The sequence below is a fragment of the Bos mutus genome, chromosome 5 (assembly GCF_027580195.1).
Source record: "Bos mutus isolate GX-2022 chromosome 5, NWIPB_WYAK_1.1, whole genome shotgun sequence".
In the NCBI taxonomy this organism is placed as follows: domain Eukaryota; kingdom Metazoa; phylum Chordata; class Mammalia; order Artiodactyla; family Bovidae; genus Bos; species Bos mutus.
The window spans coordinates 52,940,994-52,958,257 of NC_091621.1; the positions used below are offsets into that span (position 1 = coordinate 52,940,994).

At 42.5% G+C, this 17,264-nt stretch overlaps 1 protein-coding gene and 1 non-coding gene across 4 annotated transcripts in view; one reads left to right on the forward strand and one right to left on the reverse strand.

Annotated features, from left to right (window-relative positions):
* Positions 1–17,264, forward strand: part of ATP2B1 (ATPase plasma membrane Ca2+ transporting 1) — a 131,850-nt gene that overhangs the window by 96,667 nt on the left and 17,919 nt on the right. For all 3 annotated transcript variants that reach the window (XM_070370931.1, XM_070370933.1, XM_070370932.1), the window contains exons 12-15: positions 362–599; positions 5,327–5,506; positions 6,155–6,242; positions 6,605–6,711. In XM_070370931.1, coding sequence (XP_070227032.1) covers positions 362–599; positions 5,327–5,506; positions 6,155–6,242; positions 6,605–6,711 — 613 coding nt within the window. The remainder of the gene's footprint in view (positions 1–361; positions 600–5,326; positions 5,507–6,154; positions 6,243–6,604; positions 6,712–17,264) is intronic.
* LOC138988061 (small nucleolar RNA snR80) lies at positions 7,565–7,697 on the reverse strand. Its single transcript, XR_011464403.1, has one exon. It is a non-coding gene; the product is annotated as a small nucleolar RNA snR80 (small nucleolar RNA).

Genomic DNA, 17,264 nt, shown 5'->3' on the forward strand with positions numbered 1-17,264 from the left:
ACTTAAGACTAATATCTAAATCTGTACCAAAATGTACAGGTACGTAGTTTATTCTTCTCTGCCACTAGGGGTTTTTGGTGAAATTTTTAAAGCCCTGCATTTCCTAAAGAGAAGTTTTAAGAATATCTCGAGTAACTGATTCAATGAAGAATGATCAAATGAGAACCATAAAAAGAGAACTGTTTTGTAAAGGGGAGAGTGAAAAGTAAATATGGTTGAAGCCTGTAAAAACGCAACATACATAGTTCTCTGAATTCCAGATAATCAGATTACATGATTTCTAGCCCATCCAAGTCACTTAAATGGCATTAACTATTATCTTTGTTAATTATTGATGTTTGGATTCAACATTTCCTTATAGGTGTTTCAAAATCTTGAGTGCTAATGGTGAGGCAAAAGTATTCAGACCAAGGGACCGTGATGATATTGTAAAAACTGTGATTGAACCGATGGCATCAGAAGGCTTGAGAACCATATGTCTTGCATTCAGAGATTTCCCAGCAGGAGAACCAGAACCAGAGTGGGATAATGAAAATGATATTGTCACCGGCCTTACATGCATTGCTGTTGTGGGGATTGAAGATCCTGTGAGACCTGAGGTGGTGAAACGTTCTGTGTTCTGCATGTGCAGAAGGCACTAACTGTAACCGGTTTTCTAGTAAAATTCTTAGCCTTTGTGATTTTCTTTCCAGTGTGAATCCAAGATGAGTGAAATAATAGTACTTGTGATGCATGTGCTGCCTGTTTATGGTTTTTAATTCAGTAACTCCTCTTTGGGACCCTCCATGTTTATTTAGCACCATACCCAGTGCCTTGAACTGAGTAGGTTTTCCCCAATGATACTTACATTAAATTATACAGTAAATACCATTAAGTTATCTGTGTTCGAGCTCTGTGGTCCAGCACTGCCAGTAGGACTTTCTGCGACCGTGGAATTGCTCTGTGTTGTTCCGTATCACAGCCACCAGCCACGTGTGACTCCTGAGCTTTTGAACTGTGGCTAGTTCAACTGAAAAACTGAATGAAAAAAAATTTTTTCAATTTAAGCATCTTGCTACCAGCTGGACAGTCCGTGGCTCTAGACTTTGCTTTTCTTCCTTAGTTTCTTTTTTTTAAAGTTTATTGAGCAATAGCTTTTTTTGTTATTGAGACTATACGAGGATACTGGAGACATAAAGGTTTTTGAGATCTGGTTCCTAGCCTCAAAGAAGTCACTGTCCTGGGTGGGAGTGGACAAATACATAGTTACAACCAGCATATTAGTACATAGGTACATGTGGAAAGCATGTTACATGAGTACAGAACATGAGCCCCCAACCTTTTAAAGTAACATGTTTAATGCCTTCTTACCGGGTGCCAGCTATTGTGCTTAGTGCTTAATGTGTATTATTTTACTTAATATTCACCTCTGAGCTCTAAGTATTGTTACTTACAGAAAGATGAAGAAAAAAATTGAGATTTATAGAAGTTAGCTGTAAACCATAGAGCTAGTATGTTCAAACCCAGCTCTCCTTAAGACATGTGTGCTTAAAAAAACCACTGTGCTATATTAACCCTGAGAGGTGTCAAGTCACTGACTTCCCAGAGATTACCTGATGTGAGTCTTACAGGATGAAGAGGTATTAGCTATACCGAGAGAGAGAGAGGAAAGCACATTTGAGCAAAGAAGCAACATGAATAAAAAGCACAAAGGCAAAAATAGCTTTTGTTCAGTGACTATCATCAACTAAGTGCTTCGACACCCAATATGTAGTACCAGGAACTGGAAATACTGTAGGAAACACAATAATTATGAAACTTATGCTCTAGAGAGGTAACACAACAGATAAAATGATAGGTACTCAGTGTGCCAAGGGAAAACACATTCTGTAAGGAATAAGACTTGGTCCCTGCCATCATAGGCCTTCTAATCTAGTTGGCACGGGGTATGAGGGGGCATCAACTATGACTAGTACAAGTGAAATAAGGGCCATAAAGGATGTGCACAGAGTGATACAGATAAGAGACCCCATGTTAAAGACTTCTGAGGATTTAACATTTAAGTTGAGCTCTGATGGCTAGAAGTGAGCCAACCATGTTAAGTAGCTGCAAGAACAGTATTCCAGGAAAAGGGGACAAAAAATACAGGAGGCTTAAGGCAAGAAAAAAGATAGCACTAAGTCATGTCCGACTCTTGCGATACCATGAACTGGAGCCTGCCAGGTTCCTATGTCCATGGGATTCTCCAGGCAAGAAGACTGGAGTGGGTTGCCATTTCCTTCTCCAGAGGAACTTCCTGACCCAGATATTGAACCCAGGTCTCCCACATTGCAGGCAGATGCTTTGCCGACTGAGCTATGCAGGAAGTATTTAGTTTTTTGATGATAGAAAGGAGGGCAGTGTGGCTGTAAGCCTGAACAAGAAAGGGCAGACGAGATTATCTTTGGCCTTACCAGGCAGTAAGGGCTCTGAATTTTATTCTGAAATGCTGTGGGAAGTCATTGAAGAAATTCAGGCTGGGAAGTGACATGATTCATGTTAAAAAATTGTACATGGAGTACTCTGTAAGAAACAGAGAAGTCGACACAGAGAACCTAATGAGATGGTTGCAGTGATCTCAAACAAGAGATGATAATGGCATAGTACTTCAGTTGTACCAGGGAAGTTGGAAGGAAAAGTTTGATTTCAAAGGAAATGGAGGTAGAACCACTAGATATTCGTATGTTGGATTTGGATATATCTACGTGACATTGTGGAGGTGTCTGAAAGAGCCAGTTATATGTCAAGTAGGCATTTGGAACTAGAAGCCTGAAGGTGACGTAGGCAAGAGAATGTCTTGAGGAAGATGTGTAGCTAGAGACTTAGGACAGAGCTCTCTCTTAGTAACTCTTCTAGAGGAGTAGGAATCACTCTTCAGCTTGCATAACTGAGTGGCTGGTAGATGGTATTACCAATGTAATAAGAGACAAAGCTGCCTATTTAGAGATCAAGGTAAATTCAGTTTGGACTTGTAGAGTTTCAGGTGCTTGTGAGACATCCAGATAAATCATGTTTGCCAACCTTTGGTCAAAGGAAAACCATTCAAAGTTTTATACATTGATTTATGGCTTAAATCTTATCTAAATAGAATGTTAAATCAGGATTCCTTCAACTTTTGTCCTTTGGAAGATGTATTGCTCATTTTGTGTTCTTTGCACTGAGGTTGATAGGTTTATTTTTTTTTAGCATGGAAGTGGCAATTCATTTCTTCAGTATCTCAAAACGAGATGAGTGCTTTCAATGAAGTGAGACAGTGTAATAGGAGGTAGCTTTCCAGAGTGCGTCTCCTGGACCGTACAGTCCTCATGTAGAGAATCTTGATTAATTAGATACCTGGACTAAATCCAGCTTTATTGCATATGCATAGATGCTTTAAAAAGATATTTGGCTTCTCTTCAGTTTCTCTGTAAAATTGGAGGTAACTTCTGAGTTTTAAGTGGATGTATTTGGTGATCAGTGGCCTATTAATAATTTAGTTTGCTCTCTTAAATACCATTTGCCACATAGCTTTAACCAAGACCAATTGTCACTTCCTTAGCCTGCTTTCCTCATTTCTGTTACCTGCATGGCCCTCTGGGTATTTGCATTTGTAACCTCTGTTCTGAAAGGATCGTCATGGGTTTTCTGGTTAGAGAAGAACAGAAAAGGATTTTCTAGGCAAAGGGAACTACAGAAGCAGAGACCCCAAAATTATAGATAAAGTGTATAATAGAAAAAAATTTAGATCTTGGAAGCTATTTTTTTTCTAATTCTTTTCTGAAACACCATCATGATCCTTAAGACTTTTAATGATAATTCCTAAATATTCATTATTTTTAAAATTTCCTAAATTGTAACACAAATGTGTATTCAAATCAGAATCACCCAGTGCACACATTAAATCTATTGCCATGCCCCTCAAAGTCTTAATCTAGAGCTCTATAGGTTTCCTCTCTTTTCCATTCTTACAGATTATCTGTCAAAGAACAAATAGTTTTATTTTCTTCTAATCAGCAAATACACTGTCATATTTTTGCAGATTATTTGTAGAAAGACGTGTGTCCTGGGGAGTTTTCTACATTCCAGATTTTGCTGAGTGCTTTCCTTCTATTTCCTGTAAACTGGTAGTTAGATCTAGAGTAGGGTTTCCAGATAAAATATAGTACACCCAACTAAATTTTCAATTTTATCTAAACAATTTTTTTTTTTTAAATGTAGGAGTGTCCAGTAGTACAGTATTTGGTCATCTTGTATTTTTTTTTAATTGAAATGTATCCAATTTACAATACTGTGTTAGTTTCAGGTGTACTGCCAAGTGATTCAGTTATACATTTTTTTATTTTTTTCCATTATAGGTTGTTACAAGATATTGAATATAGTTCCCTGTGCTATACAGTAAATCCTTGTTTATCTACTAGGAAACTATTCTGAAGCTCAAGTGTGACACTCTATTATACTGAGAACTTTGTGGTTTATAGTATAACAGTTGAGTAATCGTCATGTATTTTTAAGAAAGTGTATTAGAAAAAGAACTCTATTGTCAGGTATATCAGACGTTTTAAAGGGGAAACAAACATAAACACAGGGATGCCAATTAAAAAAAAAAAAATGCTATTGCAATAGCTCGGGCAACAAGCATGGTGACGGGAAGTGCAGGGAAGTTTTGAGGTCCAATCTGCAGGATTCTTTGGCCCTTAAGGATGTAGAGGGTAAGGGAGATGGAGGAGGTCAGATCATCGTTAGGTTTCTATTAGATAGAAAGCATACTTTTCCTTTTGGACACCTACATTCTGATGTCTGCTTTTCTGGTATGACTAAGAATCCAACTCTCACAATAAGCTGGGAAAAAACATGTAGCTCTGAAAGTAATTAGCACATAGATGGTGGTTGGAGGTTCTAGAATAGGAGAGGTGATGACCCTTAAAAAATAAGGAGTTGGGTGGAAAGTGAGTCTCTCTTTACCCCAAGAACACCAACAGTATATGCTCGTGTCTGGGCAGTAGAACCCGAAAAGTAGAGAGCCAACCAGGAAAGAATTGCTTATTGGTTGCCAGGGGGAAAGGCGCTGGGAAAGGCCTTTGACAAATGAATAATGCAGGCAAGTTAAGTAAATGATAACTGAAAGTGAAACCTAAACTAGGACTGTGGAAAAGGAAAGAAGAGGTTATTGGGCATACTGCAAGAAATACTTAATATCTTGAGATGAAATGAAGGTTGTCATTTGTGGGACTGTGAGGCAATCTATATTTGTTCAGTGGGATTTTTTTTTCCCCATCCTGGAAATACTCTAATTTTCTTTCATGATATGAATTTTTTCCACATTAACCAGGTGCCAGATGCAATAAAGAAATGTCAGAGAGCTGGAATTACTGTGCGGATGGTCACTGGTGATAATATTAATACTGCTCGGGCTATTGCCACCAAATGTGGTATTTTACATCCTGGGGAAGATTTTCTTTGCCTAGAAGGTAAAGATTTCAACAGGAGGATACGAAATGAAAAAGGAGAGGTAAGGGTGTTTTACTTTTTAAGCTGCTATATTTTTAGTATATTAGGAAATTCATTCAACAAATACACTTTGAGTATTCACTGCCTGTTAGGCATCACACCTGGAAAGGCGCAGCCCTCACCCCAAGAAGCAAAACATTATAGGAAATAGAGGGAACAAGTGATAAAGAAATTTGCCTTGAAGGGAGTGAGCCATTCTTTTTTTCAGTCCGGGCCCAAGAAATACAGTCTGTGTAAGCCAGTAAGGGGAGATAATTTTGGACAGGTTGCTATGGAACATATTTTAGGAGGCCCCAAACTCTGCACTACTTATGCTAAGGAGTTTTCGTGTTCATAGGCAGTGGGGAGATGGTTAAAATTTGATTTTGTAATGATATGTATAACATTGTTCTCAAACTTGAGTCTGCATCAGAGTGACCTAGAGAGCTTTGTGTAATACATGGATTACTAGGCCCCACCTCACAGTATCTTTATCAGCTAAGCCTTGAATCTTGCTCAGCAATTTCCGTTTCTAACAAGTTCCCAGGAGTTGCTGATACTGCTGGTCTGGTAACCACCCTTTGAGAACCACTGATACAAATGCTAGATAGCTAATTTGGAATTAGAAAACTAGGCTTGGGCATGTTTTAACTTTGACGAAAATTTATAGATTGAGCAAGAGCGGATAGACAAGATTTGGCCAAAGCTTCGAGTGCTTGCAAGATCATCTCCTACTGACAAACATACACTGGTTAAAGGTGAGTAGGTTTTGCAATTTTCCCACAATTTCTTGATACAGAAACGCGTTGTTTCCTGAAATAGTAACAGATACTAAATATTAGATTGAATCATGGATATCATCTTTGCCAATAAAACCTGAATACATTTCCTGTTGATACCTTAGGTGGATTGTGTTTATTCTCAGTGAGTAAAATAGGATATAATTGCTAATACAACAGTTTCTGGAGTTGTTCCTTGCCCAACATCTCAGCAGTTTCCATTTCTCTATGCTTAATTATTTATTTTGAACTTTGAATCTATAAAACTGGCCAGCCAAGGTATACCCTACAGAATCACTATTAAACAAATTGTTTTTACAGCACAAATACTTTTATTCCAGGTATAATTGACAGCACTGTTTCCGAACAACGCCAGGTGGTAGCTGTCACTGGTGATGGTACAAATGATGGCCCGGCATTAAAGAAAGCTGATGTTGGATTTGCAATGGTAGGCACTCACCTAATTCAAATACTCAGATGTAATTTACTGGCTGGGTTTTCTGTTTGTTTGCTTTCTTTGTTACTAAATTGCTGTTGATTTTAAACACTGTCCCTCTACTCTTGAGGGACAGTATGTAAGCCGAAATTGGTTTATAACTCTAATTAGTTATATAATACCTTTCTTTGATGCTAGAAGAAGACTTCTTTTGAACAGTTATAATAAGATCATACATTTACGTTGTACTCTGTAAAGCACATAAGTGTCTATATCTCATCTGAACCTTATAGTGGTCCTGTTAAATAGGGGACAGGCTTAGGACAGTTAAGCGTATTTAAATTAAGAATAAAATTAGAAATCTTACACTCAACTGAAAATGGCTTGAGTAACTTTTAAGAATAATCATTTAATATATAATAGATCTAATCTTGTTTGATTGAAAACAATCTGCTTCACCCTACCCAAGTTCTCAATTTATATTTGATTATTTAAAAAGTGCAAGGAAATTTCAGCCTTTCATTATTGTCTTTATACTGTAGCCATAGTACTGATGAAGTGTTTACTATAAAATAGATATCATGAAATACACATGCTACATAAATGTTTAATGATTAAAATTAGACTGTTGAATCTTTGAATCCAATCCTAATGTTTCAGTGTTGGAACGAATCTTTGTACTTACCATGACATAGAAAATTTAAGTATTTTATTTAATTTGAATTTGATTTATTTAACTTTTGGAATATACAAGTCCGTAATCACAGTTCTCAAATACAAAAATACAAAACTGAATTTTTCCCCCTAAATTTGCAGCACACACATTTATTGCAAAAATACATATTCTGGATGATGTGAGGATGTTATTTATCACACTTAATATGAACATTCATAGTCATTGTAGAACTAGAAATATTAATGTGTGTTATGGGATGCTAACCCTGTCTGGGAGAATTTGTGATAGAAGGTATGTGCTTCTAGAGTATAATCAGGCTTTGAATTCTGAAATACAGTCAGGCCCCAGGTGTTTCAGATAAGAGAATATTTATGTGTACCAGTGTTTGTTTGCATAATTTATCCCCCTGATGTTTCGCTGCTAAAATAAGGGTTTAGCAAAACCATCACCATGGTGGCTGCCTTTCAGCAGAAGTTAGGGAGATGGAAGAAGGAAATGATACGGGTAAAGTACCCTCAACCAGTAGCTGTGAACCCAGAGTTTCCCACCCTGCCTTGTCCCAAACTCATTATGGTAAGCAGTACGTTGGTGTGAACCTCTGAAGAGTGGAGAAAAGTAGCTAAGAGGATAAGGAATATTTCAGGGCCGTTGCTTTGCCTGTAAGCAAAACAGGTTCACTTTGGAAACACAGAATCATTGCTCTTGAGCATTTAGCAGGATCCTTACTTCTGCTCTCATCTGGACAGCTGACCAGGAATGTATTTATGTACAATGCATTTTAAAATTTAAAAACAAAGAAACTTTCTTCCTAAAACTTAAGTGTTTAAGGCAGATGCTAAGGGCTTTAAATAAAGGCAGGTAAATATAGTATTTCAAACAAAAGCACAATACAGCCGCTAGTCTTATTTGATTTTTAAGCTGTGAAAGTTTTAAGCCCATTTTACCACCTGTTTTTTTAAAGGTAGCATGTCAAAAAAAAAAGTCTAAATTTATTTTAGATTTTTTTTTTGTACGGAGAAAGAGTAAGTACTTAGTGGCTTGGGCTTGAAAACATTCTTGCTCAAGCTTGAATTTACTTTGTGTATTTGTTCACTTTTTCAATTTCATATTTTAAAACTGACAAAATTATTTATCTTGGGATTTTATTAGAGACCCACGGAAAATTGCTATCGATTAGATCTTTCTAAACCTGTCTCTTATATTTCAGACAAATAGTATTTTAAAACACTCTATTCTCTTTCTCTCCTTTTTTCTCTTTCCCTTTTTCTCTCTCTCTTTCTCTGTGTCTGTGTCTATGTATGTTTAGCAAATTCAACATTAAAATTTACAACAATAAAATAAAGGGGCTCTAACGTGAGTACATTATTAGCTTGCAAAGAGACCTGGCATTTTCCCCTAGTTAGCCACTCCTTTTAGAATTCCTTTAGATGGCAAGTCTCCATGCTGTGTTTAAAATATGATTATATCATTTGTAAAATTATATTGCATTGTTCTTATCGAGGGGCTTCCCAGGTGGCACTAGTGGTAAAGAACCCACCAGCCAATGCAGGAGACAACGGGTTTGATCCCTAGGTTGAGACCATCCCCTGGAGGAGGGCATGGCAACCCACTCCAGTATTCTTGCCTGGAAAATCCCTTGGACAGAGGAGCCTGATGGGCTACAGTCCTTGGGGTCACAAAGAGTCAGACACAACTAAAGCAACTTAGCATCCATGCATTCTTACCAAATTCAGTTAACCACACATCTACAGATATTTCTGTCGTCAAAGCCTAAATGCCATTGTCAGGCGAGTGAATGCTCCTCGGTTCTGTCTCATCACAACAAAGATTTGGGGTGACAGACATTAAAGCTCCTCAGCGTGTCGCAGCTCTCAGACCTTAGACAGACCATGTTATAGCTCTTAGGTATTGAACAGACTGTGTTATAGCTCTTAGACAAATCAGTGTTACAGCTCTCTTTTATTTAGATAATAGCAGGAAAATCCATCTTCGAGGCATGAGGGCATGTCAAGCCAAAGATGCGAAGAGAAGAGCACCCCAGCGCGTGGGAAAGAGAGAGAGCGAGCCCTTTGGCTCCTCTTTTTATATGTTTTTCCCTCCCCTGGGCCAGCCCTATGCAAATTGGGCCAGCCAGGAGTGCTGTTTGTTCTACCTGAAGTCCTCACCCCAGTCCTCAGACTTCCTTTGACCTTCCTTTTTTCTATTTTTGGGGCTTTTCCCTTTCTTGTCTTTTAGCCACCGCCATTTTGGACTTCTGTTTTCTATTCTAACTACTTAACAGTCTCCCCTCAAGAGATGGGAGGCCCAATTCTTTGGGAATAGGGGCATCAAGGTCTTTCTGGCTACTTCCTGCTGAACTGGGATGGCGAGGAGTATTGGGCCTGCCCCTCTTGCTAGTCTTAGGCCTCAGAGTCCTTATAGCGGGGTCCATCTAAGGGTGAGGGATATTTTCCATGGTCGGCCGTAGTTTTATATCTTTGTTGAACTGGCACTGCATGTTGTAGCTTGTTGACCTGGTGGCGGAGGCTTAGCGTCTGTGGTCTTAAAATTGGAGACTACTGCATACCCGGCTCTTCTTTTTCCATCTAACACAAAGCTGCTTCCATCAGTGTACCAGATTTCCTCAGGATTGGTCAGAGGATCTTCTGACAATCCCTCTCGGGATTTTGTCCAGCGGTCCAAGGTTTCTAGACAAGAGTGAAAGGGGAGAGAGCCCTCGGGGCAAGCAGGAGGGTGGCTGGGTTAAGAACCTCACAGGGGGATAAAGTGAGGCCTGGATTTTCCATCAGCATTACCTGATATCTGAGGATTCTTTGATCAGACATCCATAAATGGCCTCTCCCATTTAGGAGTTGTTTTACTTGGTGGCTGGTAAAAATAGTTAGTTTGCCCCCAAAGGAGAATTTTAAAGCATCTTCTATCATGATTGCAATAGCTGCAAGATTTCAAAGGCAGGAAGGCCAGCCTCCGGCGGTTGGATCAAGCCCTTTGGATAAGTAAGCTGCAGGCTGGGGCTCAGATCCCAACCTTTGAGTTAACACTCCCAAGGCTGCTCCCTCTCTTTCACGGACATAAAGTTGGAATGCTTTTTCTGAGTCTGGCAACCTCAAGGCAGGTGCCTGAGTTAAGGCCTGCCTTCTTTTGAGGAGTTCCCCACATCAGTGGGATTGAATCATCTCGTCCCTTTAAGCTTTCATATAAGGGCTGGGCAATTAGACCATAATTGGGTATCCAGATTCTACAATAACCAGTTAGCCCCAGGAAAGCTTGCAATTGTTTTTGAGTCATGGGGGAGGGCAACTGGAGAATTCCTTGTACCTGATCAGAGGACAGCCTCCTAGACCCGTGTGTAATCTGAACTCCCAGGTAAGTGACTTTTGTCTCAACCATCTCTGCCTTAGCACGGGAGACTTGATATCCCCTTTCTGCCAAAAAGTTTAGAACCTGAATTGCATGTTGTTGGGCACTTTCTCATCTGGAGAGCAGATTAGTAGGTCATCTACGTATTGTAATATTTTCCCATTAGGTCCCAGGTCCAGATCTAGGACATCCCGGCTAAGGGCCTGTCCAAACAGGTGGGGGCTATCTCTAAACCCCTGAGGTAATACTGCCCAAGTCATCTGTTGGTGTTTTTCTCCTGGGGCCTCCCACTCAAAGGCAAAAAGATCCCGGGATTCTTTAGCCAGTGGTATGCAAAAAAATGCATCTTTGAGATCCAAGACTATAAACCACTTGGCCCTGGGTGGGATTTCTCCCAAGATTACATAGGGATTGGGTACTGTGGGATGGAGGCGGGGACTACAGCTTCATTTGTGATCTGGAGATCTTGAACCATTCACCAGGTTCTGTCCTTTTTCTTTACTGAGAAGATTGGGGTGTTACATGGTGAACTGGTGGGGACCAATAGCCCACAAGCAAGGAATTTACTTATTAAAGTAAATTAATAGTAGTCCCTCCCGAGCCTCTCTTATGAGGGGATACTGTTTCTGGTTAGGAAACCGAGTGGGATCTCGGAGGACAATGATGACCGCTTCAGCTTGGTGGGCTTGTCCAGGAATCCCCTGATCCCACCCCTGGGGGTTAATTTTGTCTTCCCCTAGTTTTTGGTCCTTCTCTATTGAAGAAGGTGTAATGGGTTCTTCAGTAGTAACCAGGAGCTGTAGTGTTCTAAGTGCTGAAAAGCTTCCCATCACAAGGGTGGTCCCCAGGTTAGTGAGTATGAAAGTGAAAGTGAAGTCGCTCAGTCGTGTGACTCTGCGATCCCATGGACTGTAGCCTACCAGGCTCCTCTGTCCATGGGATTTTCCAGGCAATAGTACTGGAGTGGATTGCCATTTCCTTCAGCAGGAGATCTTCCCAAACCAGGGATTGAACCCGGGTCTCCCGCATTGTAGACAGACACTTTACCATCTGAGCCACCAGGGCAGTATGTCTTCCCATTAAAGGAGTAAGAACTCAGGGACCACCAGAAACTGGTGGGAAAATATTTGTCCATCCCAGCAACAAAGAAGTGCTGGGGTGAATCTTTTAGTACTTGCTTTTCCTGTAACACCCAGAATGGTACAGGTTTGGGAGGAGAAGGCTCCGGAGTAGGAGATCAAGACAGAGTAGGTAGCCCCTGTGTCAACCAAGAAATTCTCGGACCTGCCTGCCACATCCAGTTGCACTCTTGGCTCCATCCCCGTGATGGTTATCTGTGACAGGCGGGCTGGCTGGAGCGGGCCACTTCAGTCCTTTTGAACCATCGTGAGGGTAGGCTTGGCGCTTGACCTTGAGGCTCTCAGGTCCCTTGGGCAGAGTGCTGCCCAATGTCCCAGTTGATGGCATTTGTGGCAAGCTGTTCTAGGAGACTTGTCACGGTTTGGACACTCTTTGGCCCAATGCCCCGCCTGTCTACAGATTAGGCATTTGCCTCGTGCCTTGTCCTTCAAGGACTCAGGTGTGCCGTAGGGCTTCTCTGGAGGGCAGCCAGCATCTGGGCATGCCTTGTGTCTTTGCTTCTCTCCCTCTCCTGGGCCTTGGCCTCCTTTTCCTGTTCTCTGTTATAAAAGGTATTGGTGGCTGTCTGGACCATCTCATCTAAAGAGGCAACAGGGTCCTGCTGCTGTAGCTGTTGTAACATAATTCTGATATCTGATGCACACTGGGACAGGAATTTGTCCTTTAAAATCACCTGTCCCTCGTAAGAGTCTTAAGTCCAGATTGGTAAACTTTTGGAGGGCCTCTTCTAGTCTCTCCAGAAAGGGAATGGGGTTCTCATTGGGCTCCTGAGTTATTGCTGAGACCCGGGCATAGCTGATTACTTTTGTTGGGCTGCTTTCAGTCCTGTCTTCACACAGATTAGAAAATGATCCCTTCCCAGATGTGCTCAGTGTCATTGTAACTCCAGTTAGGATCAGAGGGGGGGACTGCAGTTTCTCCTACTGGGTATTTATCGCTTGACTTCAGAAGCCCCGTTGCATACCTTCCTTTAAGACCCTAGGATGCTCAGGGTCAGATAAAGTTTGACTAAATATGACCATGATGTCCTTCCACGTCAAGTCAAAGGCCAAGGTAATGTGTTGGAATGTATCTATATATTTGCCTGGGTCATCTGTATAGCTTCCTAGGTCTTGTTTGATTTGTCTTAGTTCTAAGAGGGAGAAGGGCTTATGGACCCGAGTTGGTCCGAATTCTCCTCCATTTTCAACTAAGGGACATACTTGAGCTGGCTTTTGTGGAGGGGGTGCTCCCGGATATGGGGGCACGTTTGGATACAAGGAAGGAGCACCAGACAACTCAGGAGCTGTGGGAGCTGAGCCTTCATGGGCGGGTGGCAGGGGGCGGTGCGGGTTGGTTCCTTTTCTTGGTTGCCTGTGCCTAACACCATTTGCCTAGTGGGCTCACTTTTAGGGCATACAACAATTCTATACTTAAGACAGAGTTCCTTCATATCTCTCTTTTTTTTTTTTTTTTTTGACCTTCATATCTCTTAATCGGGAGAAGATTTGGACATAGGGGATCTCTGTCCATTTTCCTTGTCTTTTGCAGAATAATTCTAGCTGCAGGATGGTATTGTAATTTAAACTCCCATCCTCAGGCCAGTGTTCCTCATCCCCCAGTGGATACTGTGGCCATGCAGTGGCACGAAAGAATTTTAAGCGACTCCTACTCAGAGTTAGAGGATTGAACAGCTTCTCTTTATCAAGGATGCATCTCAAGGGCATCTGCCGGGAAGTGGATTGGTTATTTCCCATCTGAAAGACAGTCATGACAGGGAGGAAAAGGAAAAGAAAAAACTAATAGTCCTCCTTCAATTTCCATAGGTGGACTTCCTTAGGGGTGAGTCTTTCTGAAGCTTATCCTACCCAGTACTGTTGGAACCCGAGAGCCAAATGTTCCCAGGTCAGGGTGCAGATCCCCAGGCAGGCTGAGGCATGACAGCCTCCTAGAGATCGAATCCCTGGGCAGGTCGAGGCATGATGGCCTCCGGAGAATTAGGTCCCTGGGCAGGTCAAGGCGTGACGACCTCCTGGGATCCCTGGGATCCCTGGCAGATCCCCGAGCAGGTTTCGAGGACCAGATAGATCCCTAGGCAGGTCAAGGCAGGTTGACCTCCTGGGACCCCCGGACTGGAGTTGGGCATCCCCAAAATCTCCAGCGTGACCAGTGCTGAGTAGGATTAAGGGGTTGGATATTATATAGTATTTCCCTCCCAAGGCCAGCTATTTTCTGGTTGTCCCTCCAGAAGATTGTAGAGGCAACATTGTGGGCCCGGATGGGGCTGAGGAAAGGAGCGTGAAACAGGAGGGAAGGGGGCAGAGCACAACCTTTGAAAGAATGACATAGCACAAAGGCATAACGTAAACCAATTAAAATCAGTTGGGTCCAACATGACAGGTTAAATTCAGTTCAGTTCAGTAGCTCATTCGTGTCCGACTCTTTGCGGCCCCATGAATCACAGCACACCAGGTCTCCCTGTCCATCACCAATTCCCGGAGTTCACTCAAACTCAGGTCCATCGAGTCGGTGATGCCATCCAGCCATCTCATCCTGTCGTCCCCTTCTCCTCCTGCCCCCAATCCCTCCCAGCATCAGAGTCTTTTCCAATGAGTCAACTCTTCACATGAGGTGGGCAAAGTACTGGAGTTTCAGCTTCAGCATCATTCCCTCCAAAGAAATCCCAGGGCTGATCTCCTTCAAAATGGACTGGTTGGATCTCCTTGCAGTCCAAGGGACTCTCAAGAGTCTACTCGAACACCACAGTTCAAAAGCATCAATTCTTTGGCACTCAGCCTTCTTCACAGTCCAACTCTCACATCCGTACATGACCACAGGAAAAACCATAGCCTTGACTAGACGAACCTTTGTTGGCAAAGTAATGTCTCTGCTTTTGAATATGCTATCTAGGTTGGTCATAACTTTCCTTCCAAGGAGTAAGCATCTTTTCATTTCATGGCTGCAGTCACCATCTGCAGTGATTTTGGAGCCCAGAAAAATAAAGTCTGACACTGTTTCCACTGTTTCCCCATCTATTTCCCATGAAGTTAAATTCAAGTAAACCTTAATCCCCAATCTGTAAGCCAAAAGACACACCCAGAGGTGGCAGGACAGCTCTAAGGCACTGTCAAAAGAGGGAGGGGTGGGTGGTTCCCCAACGATTGGGATGATCCTCCCACTCATTAGCATATGAGTTCACCCCGACAGCAAAACCTAGCCAGGCTGCATTCCATGGCCCCAGCCCTTGTCCTCGGCAATGGCCCACACCCTGAAGAATGGCTTCTCTCTGAATCCTAACAGATCCACCTCTTACTTCTCGCTTTGTCTCTCAATGAATTTTTGCAATGAGACAGAGCCTGAGCTTCATGGGTTTTGGCCGGGCTTGAGTCCCAGGAGAGAGAGAGCTGAAGGACAGGAGGAAAAAGCAGTGGGAAAAACGTGCCAAGGGATCCCCTTCGTAGCCTGCCAGAAAGCCTGCTAAATTCCTGACCTGTGCTCACAGTTTTCATTGGCCTGATCCTTGGCACAGAGAAGAGTAAGGACAGAAGAACCCCCACCGGCTTGGGTAACAGCTACTGGGGCTCAGCAGATAGTGCCTTTGGGACATGCTGAGGAGTAGCCTCTCCAGAGTCCCTCAATTGCACCCAGTGCCTCCCGCCTGTTTGCGGGGGTTCAAGAAGATGAGAAACGAGAGATTGTCAAGAAATTAAGATTTTGTTAGGCATGTCCCTCCAGCCATAGGAGCGAGGACCTCCTGCCTTAACCGGAGGTCTTATGGAATCTGAGACGGAGACGCGTGAGCTTTCTGCTGGGTTCGTTTTTCACTGTCCTGGTTTCCAGCACGATGGGCCTCTTGTCAGTTCCCTTGCTCTGGGTTTTCTTCACGTTCCGCTTCTACCACGGGAGCTTTCACTGAGTTGGGCTCCTGCTGTGCTTGGCTTCCTCCTTGCAGGGCCCACTCCGTGGTTGTTTCAGCCAGGTTAAATCCGAGTCATGGCACCATAGATGTCAGGCGAGTGTCCGCTCCTCGATTCTGTCTTGTCACAACAAAGATTTGGAGTGACGGACATTAAAGCCCCCCTCGGCATGTCACAGCTCTTGGGTCTTAGACAGACCGTGTTATAGCTCTCAGGTCTCAAACAGACCGTGTTATAGCTGTTAGACAAGTCAGTGTTACAGCTCTATTTTATTTACATAATAGCAGGAAAATCCGTCTTCAAGGTGTGAGGGCATGTCGAGCCAAAGACTTGAAGAGAAGAGCGCCCCAGTGTGCAGGGGTGGGGCGGGGGGGAAGCGAGAGCGAGCCCTTTGGCTCCTCTTTTTATATGTTTTTTCTCCCCTGGGCCTGCCCTATGCAAGTTGGGCTTAGCCAGGAGTGCTGATTATTCTACCTGAAGTCCTCACTCCGGTCCTCGGACCTTCCTTTGACCTTCTTCTCTTCTATTTTCGAGGGCTTTTCCCTTCCTTTTAGCCACCGCCATTTTGGACTCCTGTTTTCTAGTCTAACTATCTAATGCCATGATGTATTAATATTTCTGAAACCAGGTATGCATCTGTGGTAATAAAATCTTCCCTAAGGTAGTTAAAATATCTTAATTTAAAATACTTTCAAACTTTGGGTTAATAAACATTTGTTTCTTCTCCAAACATTAAGAAGCTGTTTCCAGTATTCTGGTCCAGAGGTGAGTAGTTGCTGCCTCCTAAAGGTTCAGCACATAAGGGAGTAAATCAATGAAGCACAGTGGCAACAATGAAGGAGTACACACAGCCCAGGGAGTGCCTCCAGGAAGAAGTCCTAGACTCTGCCTCTAGAGGCTAAGAGAGGTTTTCTGAAAGAGGTGACATTCGAACTGAGGAAGGGAGAAAAGTACTGCCAAGAGACTCCCAAGAATTACAAGTAGCCTGACTTCCCTAGAAGAGGGTGTGGTGTTGATGGGTACTAGATGTGAGGATCAGAAGGGCCTTGACTATGAAGCTGAGCAATTTGTTCTTTTATCCTGTAGATCAGCAGTTCCCAAGCAGACTTCTGATGTCTGATGACTCTTCACAGCCCTATGGACTGTAGCCTGCCAGGCTCCTCTGTCCATGGGATTCTCCAGGCAACAATACTGAAGTGGGTTGCCAGTAGTATTCTTGATATTGGCAACCCTCTCCAGGGAATCTTCCCAACCTAGGGACTGAACCCAGGTCTCCTACATTGTCAGGCAGGTTCTTTACCACTGAGCCACCTGGAAAACCCCAGCATACAGCTTTAAGAAGCTCATAAAAAAACTGTTTTAAACTCTTTTTGATAGAAAGTTTCCCAAGCTTGTTTCACAATGGAACTAGTTTTTATTTGGACACCAATTAACATCTTAAAGTTGCTTTTTAAATTTCAAAAGATTTTGAACTGGGGAGTGTGAGATTTGCA